Here is a 10,604-nt window from a genome sequence, read left to right as displayed (position 1 = left end):
TAACAGTCTGAGGCTGTCAGTGGCAAAAATAAACATTCACATGGATTTACTCTGATGTCTTACAGTTGCTCAGTGGATTACATTGCAGCAGCTGTTCACAGTTGCCAGGTACACTGTTCTTACTCATTACTGCAGTGATTCCAAAGATCTTTATCCCTATCAATCATTTACATCCAGAAACATGGAAGTAATGTTATGCGTTATACATAATGACTTGTTTCTGAAGTAGGAAATTAAGTAATGCTTTTAACAACGATTCTTTTTTATTTATTTCATCCTCTGGGTTTAGCTGAAAGGATGATAACACAACACAAACCATTTTTGTGAAGTAAATAAATAACACTTCACATACAAGAGGAGCAGAGAGGCACAGCTCAAGTACAGCTGTGTGTGTTGAGACTGCACTGATTACAGTAACAGAAATGTATAGTCATTATGACTACAGCACCAATAACGTCACAATTTTTTTTTTTTTTTTTTTTTTTTTTTTTTTTTTTGCATTTAATAAAATAACCTCACAGAAATCTGAGGCCAGAATGGGAATACTGCCTACATAATGCACAAAGAGCGTGAGGTGATGGAATTTGAAGGGGCCCAGCGCGCACTCTTTTGCCCCTTCTTTTTTCCGAAATAGTATTTCACAGCCAGATAATGTGGATCACACCGCAGCGGCCTCTGTCTGGCTGTCTTTCAGTGTGACGAAACTGTCGCTCGTGCCACAGGTAGTTGTGTCGTGGTAATGCACCGCGAGGGCAACGCTGATCAAACGAACGATCATCAGTTTGAGACCAGTAAACAATGGCAGCATTCAAAGAAGCGACTCCTCCATGGAAGACAACGATTATAGTCAGCACATCACTCCAGGTTAGGGTCAACCCTCGAACTGTCGCACATTTTAACAGTTTGGTTGTAGATGTCGGTCAAATAAATACCACTAATAATATGAGTTTGCTAGCTGTCCAGCTAACACACTACAGTGCTAGCGCACTGCTAAATATGCGTTAAGATAATAACAGTCGGAAAAATATGAATTATTCAACCATGTCAGCCTTTAAATCTAATTCAGAAGCTAAGTTAAAACGTTTAAAGGTGCTAATTTGTTTATTTATTTATTTATTTATTTATTTATTTTTTAACAGAGCCATGAAACAAACCGGATGCTCAGCGCACAACAGCACCGAATCAGACCTTCAGTCACTGTTGAGTCCGGAGCCTTTATTTTTCCTCTGTCAGGTAAATCTGCTGCATTTTCTGTTGTTAGATGACTCTATAACCACTGAGTTCTCCAACACACTTGCCTCACATTTTAACCCATTATACAACACACTTTGCACAAACACAGCCAGAAACTTTATTTGTTAAGCTGCTATTGGATCTTTAAGTAACCCTGAAAACACAGACCATAAATACTCTTCAAATATTCTTATTTTGTGTTTTGTTCAATATAAGGCATTTATAACTTTACTTGCCTAGGCACTGCATTTCTGTTGGTTGACCCTCAAGACTTCCCAGAGCATTTTGAGGAATCAGGACTCATTGAGAGGATAAAGAAGTTTATGCAAGTACACCGGAACAGCTTTGTACTTCTATATGCTCCCTTTAATGGGAAAAAGGAACTGGAACTCTTGTCAGGGATTCAGTGCAGGTAGATTAATGGCTGTTGTGTTTTCTGCAAATTCAGGGTGCATTTCCCACTTGTTTTGCTTGACTGACACCAATGTAACCAGGATTCTGGTAACTATAGGCATTGTGATGCTAAGATTAATATTACTTGTCCAGCAATATTTCTAATAACTCCTGTTCTCTTTCAGATTCTTTGGCAGCAATCTCAGGATTCTGCCCGTGCGAAGCAATGCTGAGATTGTTAAAGGAATGCTGACAATTGCCAAGGTAAATATAAAGGCAGTACACAAAAGTTATGCTAAGTAATAAATCAGACTAGCTGTTGTTCCCTTCTGATACTTTGAAATAAACCAAGGCTCCTTTGTCTGCAGGCCACCAGTAAGCCCCATGTAGACAATATCCACGACAGGATGTCTCTGGCTCAGGCTCACATCACTGAAAGCAGTCCTGTGTGGGAGATGCTAAGAGACATATTATAAAAGCTCAGCGGACAATCCAGCATGTTCCCACAAACCCTTGTGTTGTTTTATCTGATGTGAGCTTTATTTGGTGAACATAGAAATTCAAAGGTAAAACATGTGTTTCAGCCCAGTTTGCTATGTTTTGACATTTCTGACAATAACATTGGCATAGAAAAGTGCACACTATATTGAATACATGTTTTTTTATCAGTCATAAAATAAACCAGAAAAGAAATGGTCTGAAGTGTCACTTGAGCACAAGCGGTCTCTGCTTAGTTTGAGATCTTCAGCTTTTCCTCTGTGATCTCTTCGATGCGGACTATAAGACTCTCCATTAGGTCAAATGTCACCAAAGCACTCTGCAAAACCTGAGACACATGAGAATGGTCAACTTATCTGCCAAGACCAAAAAATAATAATAAGAAGAAATATGAAGAAAAATGTTAAAAAGATATTTCATAGGAAATAACGTTTCTATACCTGGTTCTGGACGTCTGGGGACATATTGGACACTTGCTTGTGTTTCACTGTTATGCTTTTGACTAATCTGGTGGATCTAGCAGCATCTCTGGCTTCTGGGGAAAGACAATAGAGATAGTTTACAGAATGAAGACTATGAGGCTGTTGTTCCATTAGCAGTCTGTGCAAGGTTATTTCATTGTCATTTTGTCACACAGATTAGCAACTGATGCCTACCTTTTGCTTTTAGCTTTTGATCCTCCCTCAATGCCTTCAGTTCAGCAGAATAATATGCTCTTGATATGCTGATACACACACGCAGCATTTTTAGGTATTCATCTTGGATCCTGCCCAGCTCCTCCCACACATCAGTCTGAGGGAAAGAGGAGTAGATCATCAGCTTTTTGCATTGACCAGGCTGGCTTGCAGAAGAGCAGTGAAAGTGTTGAATGCTAACTTACACTGCTCCACAGTCCTTTGTCTCTGATAAGGAGATAGCGTAGAAGATTCAGACTCTCCATTATCCTGGATAGACAAAGACAGGGCATTGCTTAATGTATTGGGCTGGATTCACACTTTATGTGTACAGAGCTTTGGATTGCTGCAGGAAACCCAAATTTGATAAAATTGCATTTGGTAGCCACAGAGGTCTATAACTGTTTAGATATGAAGTTAATAATGTCACATACATTTTTACATGTAAATCTGCAGTAATTTAGCTCCATAGTTCATGAAATGCATCCTTAATTTTAAATTTTTTATATATTTTTTTCAATGTGTTTTCCATAGGCCAAAATTTACAGCAGATGTACATCTAGAGCTTGCATCTTTATATACACAGGTGGGTGACAAATTAAAAGAAAAATCTGAAAAATGTGTAGAGAACCAGGAGAGTGTTCCCATCCATCCACTTTATATTGGTTTCCCTTTAATTTGTTGTTACTGGAATGTGCATAGTGTAGCCTGTCTGTGAAGTAAGCTCATCTTAATGTTAGTCACCTGTCCATACTGTTGAGCAGATCTGTCTCGGCACCTTGAGGCAAACACAGCACCAGTTCCAACAATGAGACAAACTCCTCTCCCAGGAACCATTTATTGGCATTACCAGGCTAGAGAAGAGTTATCAGAGATGAAACACCCACAGATAAAATCATCAGATTAAACAGTGTCCAAGCCATCGAGACTAAACACAAAGGCTTCTAGATTCTTTTCAAAAATAGTAATGAAACTTTAGAGAGCCCACATGTGTCATCTTTAATCTCACCTTCATGGAAAATGCCACTTGATTCCTGATGTTCTTTACTATATAACTTTCTACTCCTGCATGGTTGCTTGTTTTTAATATGCACCTGCAAAAGAAATTGTCAATAAAGTTCAATTAGTTGGTGAGTATGAGAAACAATATGGCAACAACAAATACTATATATTGATTAAAAAAAAAAAACAGTTTAGAGTATTACTGGATGGAACAAATAACGATTATACATTTATTGAGCAATTTATTAGAAACACTGTACTAACATTGGATAGGGCCTCCTTTGCTCTTAAAGCTGCCTAAATTATGGATTGCACAGATTCCACAAGATGTTGGAAACATTCCTGTAAGAGTCTGCACCATGACGACATGACTGCCTCACATAATTTTGGCAGATTTATTACCTCTACATTCTTGCTGCCAATCTCCTGTTCTACCACATCCCAACAGGGTGCTATTGGATTCAGATATGGTGTATGGGGAGGTCAGTGAAGTGCACTGAACTCATTGTTATATTCATTGAATCAATTTAAGATGACTTTTGTGACATGGTGCATTATCATGCTGAAGATGGTAAACTGTGGCCATAAAGAGATGCACATGGTCAGCAGCAATACTCAGATAGGCTGTGGCATTCAAACCATGATTAATTGGTTTGAATGCCACAGAATTCACCCAGAAAACATTCCCCATAGCAGCCTGGACTGTTGACACAAGGCATGTTGGGTCCATGGATTCATGCTGCCGATGTCAAATTGTACTGCTGCCACACGATTAGCTGATTGTACAGATGTTTCTAATAAAATACTAAAAAAATTATGTAAGTTTAGCTATAACTATTATGAAAAATGTGCATTATATACACATTACCTAGTCCACAGAAAGCCTGAAACATAACAAGTTTACAAAACCACATATTTTCTCTTTTCCCGTGATGATGTTTCTCACCTGAAAAACTTGTGCTTTGCCTCAGCATCTAATTTATTGATAAAGAGCTGGAAAACCTGTAGTCCTGATTCCCTCTGGGGAAGGAGTGATCACAAAAAGGAAAATTCAATGTCTGTTCAATGTTCAATTCAAAGTTTTAACAGTATCACAGATGTGGAATACATTCCTCCCATTAAAGTCATTTGTGTACTCACCAGATGTTGCATTGGGCAGTCAGTGAGTACTTTCACCAGGTTCTGTGGATTACAAAGCACCACAAGTCACTGATTGGTGAAAAGTATTCATGTAACTGTGGTCATGTTGTGTTATGTGACTGTAAAATTCTTAACTGAGCTTTTAAAATTGTATTGGCTGATGTCATCCTTGTCTTACCTGTGGTACACTATAAAAGCTCTTCAGTTCCAGTAGACTCACTGGAAGGCTGTTGTCCTGCACTCTTTCCAAACTTGTTGAATATAGTGCCTGATTGATAAAACACAATTAAACCCAAGAAAAATTACCTTAGTTTTCAGCTTTCATACTTGTTCTAATCTCAACTTTAGAAAGATGATACTATATTACTACTGTATCTATAGTATTGATGTGCCCTTACCAGTCCTTTAAGCAAGTGGGATTCCTTTTTACTATCAAAGAAGCAAGATGAATAATTATTTTAAGAAAAAAAAAGATTTTAAAACTAGAACAATATAGAACAATATTCACTTTATGTTGCATTGGCAGCATACCTACTAAGAAGCTGATTGATGTATTCCATGTTGCACTGGAGGACAAATACAGGGCTGAAACAGCAGGAAAAAGTGCAGTTTAAACCGTTTCTACAGTGCAGTTACAGTGAACACTGTCACCTTTGTATGTCAGTGAACATGCATATACAATAATAGCTTCTCATCACACCTGAACACTGCTGGAAAGCTGTCCATAGTGATGAGCTGGACAAACAGCAGATAAGCCAGACATGCTCTTGATTCCTTCGACTGACTGTTGTCCATCAGGGTGCTTTTCTTCAGAGAGTTGAAGAACAGGAGCTCTGAGAGGGACTCTTGGATAGCAGGTAGAATGACCTGTAGAATTGGATAGAGAAATTAACCTCTAAAAAAACCTAATATTAGTAATATTGTATTGCTTCTCTATAGATTTTAAATTAACTTTTACCATAATCTCTGTTGCAAAGAGCCAAAGTGATGATTTCCTGTTTCGGTTTAGTTCAGCCTCTAGCAAAGGCTCTCTCAAGCTCCTCATGCAGCTGCAAGGAAAAACTGATCATCAGCAAGCCTTTTAAAACCATTCATCATTAATACTACACTTACAATGCTAGTACTGTAAACTAATTCTAAAGTGAAAGGTTTTGTCCTGTTGAATCTAAATTGTCATCAACTGAAAGACCCTAACACCAATTACTGTCTCACAGAATTACAAAAATAGAATAAAAACTTAAAGGGTTTAGAGACAGAGAATCTTGAGTTCCTAAATTGGAGGATGTGCTATAATTTACAAATAAACTTAAAAATAATTTGGCATTATTCTAAGAAAAATCAAAAACCACTCTTTCCAAACTAATACATCTACAAGAGAAACTCTTTCTTAGGGGAAAATAACAAAAATAGGTGGATAGATACATAAAGTAAAGCCTACAAATTGGTGAAAAATCTGTTACTCTGTTGATCAGTCAAACACACAGGCCATGTGCATTTATTATAATTAATATCTGGTTGATCAGCCTTAAACCATACAAACATAAATAAAGACAGAAGCGTACAACTTGAGAAGTTCAGTCCTTAGCTCCTCATCTTCAGCAGTGGCTGTGTAGTTTCCATCTTTCCTCTTCACTTCCACTATGAAAGACTTTGTAAATTTGGCCAAGGCGATGCAGCAGCGACACAGACCGTACTCATCAGCCTCCTCTTGCTGTTTGGTGTAAGGCACAGGCAGCTGGGAAACCTGCTTCTGCAGAGCAGACAGAACCAAACCCAGACAAGCTGCTCTCCTGTCCTCCAGTCGAAGCAGCGCTGTTCAAGACACAAGGTTGTTGTTAGTTAACATCAATGTACAGCAGGGGGAGCCAAATACCTTTTTTGTAAAAAATCAATACCATGCTTAATTACCAGTAAAATGACCATGACTACACCAAAAGTGCTACACCTGTGTAATAGACAGTGTTTATATTAATATTTCATACACACATTAATAGTTCATAGTAACACTAATAGTTAATTAGTATATCATTAACAATGTAGTGCTGTCTAATGTTGTAAGACATCCTAATATATAATAGAGACATACCAGCTGTTTGTACTTTATGTATGTGTTATGAAATTCTTCACACAGAGCTGTCTCACCTGTTTGAAGATGTGGAACAAGGGCTATGATGGTCTCAGAAATGGCACCCGGATGAATGCCTTCAATTAGTTCAAGCGAACTATGCAGAAGATCTTCTGGCCTACAAGTCTAAACAAAAGGACAGACATTTAACTTAATGTAAAGAGAGCCTGTCTCATTATATAGGTGAATTTTATGGACCTACCCTGGTCAGATGAGTGATGGCAGCCTGGCAGTGATCAAGACTCCTCTCTTTTTTTACTACTTCATTTACAAGAGGTGCCACAAGGACACAACCCATAGACTTCACAATTCCCTTAAAGTAAGAGAAAACAGACATACCTCATAAGTAATCAGAAAAACAAAGACCCTGTTGCAACATGTTTGCTGGGCCCTTTCTTCCCATTTGCATGTGTCATTGCATAAAAAGGTGCATGCAACAGCAACTGCAGTTTCACACTTGCTTTACATCCGAATGAAGTGAGGCTTAAAGTGTGATCTGTCGGACTGACAAAAAAAAAGCATGATTGTGGGTTGTCAGAGGGAGGGTAAGTCCCCAAGTGCTGCAGATCTTTTCAAAGCCATGAATCTCAATGCTGACAATATATGGACTCTAATATATGATACGTCATCAAGATGTTTGCCACTGTACCTGAGAGGCAGCTCTGGGGAGATGAAAGTAGAAGGTGTTATATGGCTCTGGCCATAACAAGTTACCAGCCCACACTGTGACACTGTGTCCAAAAGGTTGCCTAAATTGTGTAGGGTTGCAATCCCATCACAGTCAGTATTTGATAGAAAAACTGTGTTGCTCTGCACTGCCTACATCTCCCTCCATGTCTGAGTTTATGCTCTACGTCCTTGTTGCGAGCCAGGGATTTCTCATTTGATAATCAATCATTTGAACCCCTCGAGACCATTTTAGCCTCAGAAAGAGGAATGAGTAGGATGCTACTAAAAGTACACTACACAGAACTGCATGAAGCATGGATAGATAGGACAACCAAGGGCACTTAGAGGAATGCCGTATTGAGGAGGGTTATCAGTGAAGCGAGAAACCTGACTGAATATCTGCTTGTTTCCTCCCTACACCTCCAGGTCAATAGGCCAGCGAGCACATAGTGGTGGCTGCACGTTAATGTTTAGCATAGTTGTGTAGCAGGGATGTGGCTGCTGCTGTTCCTGTCAGTAGATAGTGTATGTAGCTGCTGATACTCAGGAGGCTGTGGTGTCACTGCGTGCGTGCTTTTAGGCCTGTATGACAGATTAACACTGTCGATCTACTGTCACTTCATAACTGCACGGTGTGACTGCTGCTTGTTCAGAGAAATGATAGAGCAGGTCTGTCTCTATCAGTTGTGTTGGTGGTGGAGGAGAAATACCTGGTTTTTCTTATCCTGAAGAAATTTCAGTAGTCGTGCACTGTCACCCCCATTGAGACATGCAGATCCTATGTTCTTGAACTGCTGGTAGTCCTCTGGCTTCAGCTCTTCTTCTGGGGTATCTCTCTAAATACAGGATTAAGAACTATCAAATTATGTTGCTTTATTTTTGTCTGATACACAGTATTAATAAAGTTCTCATGTGTGTTTCTGTATGAGAAACATTAACATTCTAAAAATCTGCAAATGACTAATCAGAAAATGTTACACCAAAGTGTAACAAAACTTACATTAATCATTCAGATTGTGAAAAGGACAATCCTATGTAAATTTGAGGGTAGATGAATTAAGATAAGGCAAAACTCCTGTCTGGTATCACCATGTTTTCTTTTTTATTTTGATGGGTTACCATAGTGAGAGAGGAGGATGGCACAAGATACAATGCAGACAGAGCAGCAGTTCACTTTGATGTCAATCGATCCAAGTAGGTGTGTTATTTGTCTGATTTCTTAAAACTGCACACTTCAAAAGGTCATACCCCACAGAAACATTATGATGACTGATCACAAGTGTGATTGCTACAGCTAAATTGTATAGAATATTTTTGACTTACCCATCTCTGGATTATATCGTTCACCTGATCTTCATTCATCATCAGTGTCTCCTCAGTCCTCACAGGCAATCTTATTATCAATATGTCTTTATTTTCAACACACCACAACAGATGCTGTGGCAGATATAAGAACCAGTGTCAGCACCAGTGTCAAAATGACCGAATGAGAAGGTCTGCTGGTGTCTCAAGGGAGAGAGAGACTCAGTCTGTGAGGAACCCCAGCATAAACCTCTTATCTCCCTTTGTGCTTGATGTGTAATAGGATTAAACCAGAGCACTTCTGTGTGGTCATAGAGAATGTGGAAGTGTCTGGAAGGATCCAGACGTAATAACACTCCCAGTCCTGTAAAATAAGTAGAACAGCAGTGGTCAAGCTTTGGAGGGACTCTGAACATATTACACAAGAAACTCCACTGTAAATAGTTTTGTAGTTAATTGAACATGTTTGTATTCATCAAGCACATTTCTACAACCCACTCACACATCCATTCACTGAAATATTTGCCTAATTTCCTGCACTGTAGGTGACCATATGTCACTAAACACTAACCCTGAACTTAATAGCAATTCATATGTATTTTTATTTTGCATTAACCTCTGGAATGTTGCTGAAAAAATATATACAATATATATATATATATATATATATATTTAAATCACAATCACAGAAGTATTCAGACACTTTGCTGTGGCACTTCAAATTGCAGTCAGGTGCATCCTGTTTGCTTTAATTATCATTGAGATGTGTCTGGAACCAGACTGGAGTCCACCTGTGGCAAATTGAATTGATTGGACATAGTTAAGAAAGGCACACAACGATAGCCTATAAGGTCCCACGATTCACACTACAGTCAGGAAAGAAACAAAGTCTTGAAGTCTGAGAAACTCTCTGTGGACCTCCATGTTCAAACTGTGGCTAGGCACAGATCAGAACAAGGATATAAAATCACTTCTAGAGTTTGAGTGTTCCTAGGAGCACAGTGGCCTCAATAATTGTGAAATTGAACCCAACACTTAGAGATTCAGAAGTCTTCTGCAGAGATGGGGGAACCTGTCAGAAGAACAACCAACTCAGCAGCAGTCCATCAGTTAGGCCTTTATGGTAGAGTACTTAGATGAAAGTCACTTAAAGTAAAAGCATATGACAGCCAGAGTTTGCTAAATGGCGTTTAAAGAGCTCTCTGAGCATGAAGAAAAAGATTCTCTGATCTGATGACTCAAAAATTGAATAATTGAACCCTTTGGGCAGAACTCCAAACACCGTCTGGCAAAGCCCAGGCTAAAACCCCACAAAACATCTGTGGAGAGACCTGAATATAGCAGTTCACAGCACTTCCCATCCAGTCTGACAGAGTTGTAAAGGATTTGTCAGGAGGAATGGGGTAAACGGCCAAAATCCAGTTGTGCAAAAATTGTAGAGACTTACCCACAAGAGCTTGAAGCTGAAAATGCAGGTAAAGGGGCTTCAACAAAGTGCTGAATTAAGGGTCTGAATACTTTTGTAAATGTTTTGGCAATTTGGCAAAAATGGCAGTTTTATCAATTTG

General features: G+C 38.9%; 2 protein-coding genes across 2 annotated transcripts; one reads left to right on the top strand and one right to left on the bottom strand.

The window, feature by feature from the left end:
• Positions 1-614: 614 nt before the first annotated feature.
• LOC108878830 (protein SPO16 homolog) lies at positions 615-2,329 on the top strand. The gene is made up of 5 exons (XM_018669809.2): positions 615-864; positions 1,140-1,233; positions 1,474-1,645; positions 1,812-1,890; positions 1,995-2,329. The coding sequence occupies exons 1-5, from the start codon at positions 799-801 to the stop codon at positions 2,100-2,102; spliced, it is 519 nt and encodes a 172-aa protein (XP_018525325.1). The 5' UTR covers positions 615-798; the 3' UTR covers positions 2,103-2,329.
• LOC108878831 (glomulin) lies at positions 2,311-9,392 on the bottom strand. Its single transcript, XM_018669812.2, has 18 exons — positions 9,058-9,392; positions 8,445-8,570; positions 7,268-7,378; positions 7,083-7,191; positions 6,503-6,752; positions 5,899-5,989; positions 5,641-5,807; positions 5,472-5,525; positions 5,339-5,369; positions 5,119-5,208; positions 4,941-4,982; positions 4,747-4,820; positions 3,808-3,892; positions 3,543-3,652; positions 3,005-3,068; positions 2,781-2,916; positions 2,565-2,659; positions 2,311-2,452 (listed from the first exon to the last, which is right to left on the bottom strand). The coding sequence occupies exons 1-18, from the start codon at positions 9,097-9,099 to the stop codon at positions 2,357-2,359; spliced, it is 1,773 nt and encodes a 590-aa protein (XP_018525328.1). The 5' UTR covers positions 9,100-9,392; the 3' UTR covers positions 2,311-2,356.
• Between the last annotated feature and the right edge of the window lie 1,212 nt (positions 9,393-10,604).

This window comes from Lates calcarifer, linkage group LG17 (genome assembly GCF_001640805.2).
Source record: "Lates calcarifer isolate ASB-BC8 linkage group LG17, TLL_Latcal_v3, whole genome shotgun sequence".
Taxonomy (NCBI): Eukaryota; Metazoa; Chordata; class Actinopteri; family Centropomidae; genus Lates; species Lates calcarifer.
The sequence above is the reverse complement of the archived record's forward strand: the minus strand, read 5'-3'. Positions and strand labels throughout refer to the sequence as shown.

Coding starts and splice junctions, on each gene's coding strand:
- LOC108878831 (XM_018669812.2), bottom strand. CDS start 9,099: ATGATGAATGAAGATCAGGTGAACGATATAATCCAGAGATGG. Junction 7,192..7,267: donor CCATCACTCATCTGACCAGG/GTAGGTCCATAA, acceptor CCTTTTGTTTAG/ACTTGTAGGCCAGAAGATCT. Junction 5,808..5,898: donor TCTTTGCAACAGAGATTATG/GTAAAAGTTAAT, acceptor CCAATTCTACAG/GTCATTCTACCTGCTATCCA.
- LOC108878830 (XM_018669809.2), top strand. CDS start 799: ATGGCAGCATTCAAAGAAGCGACTCCTCCATGGAAGACAACGATTATA. Junction 865..1,139: donor TAGTCAGCACATCACTCCAG/GTTAGGGTCAAC, acceptor ATTTTTTAACAG/AGCCATGAAACAAACCGGAT. Junction 1,891..1,994: donor GAATGCTGACAATTGCCAAG/GTAAATATAAAG, acceptor CTTTGTCTGCAG/GCCACCAGTAAGCCCCATGT.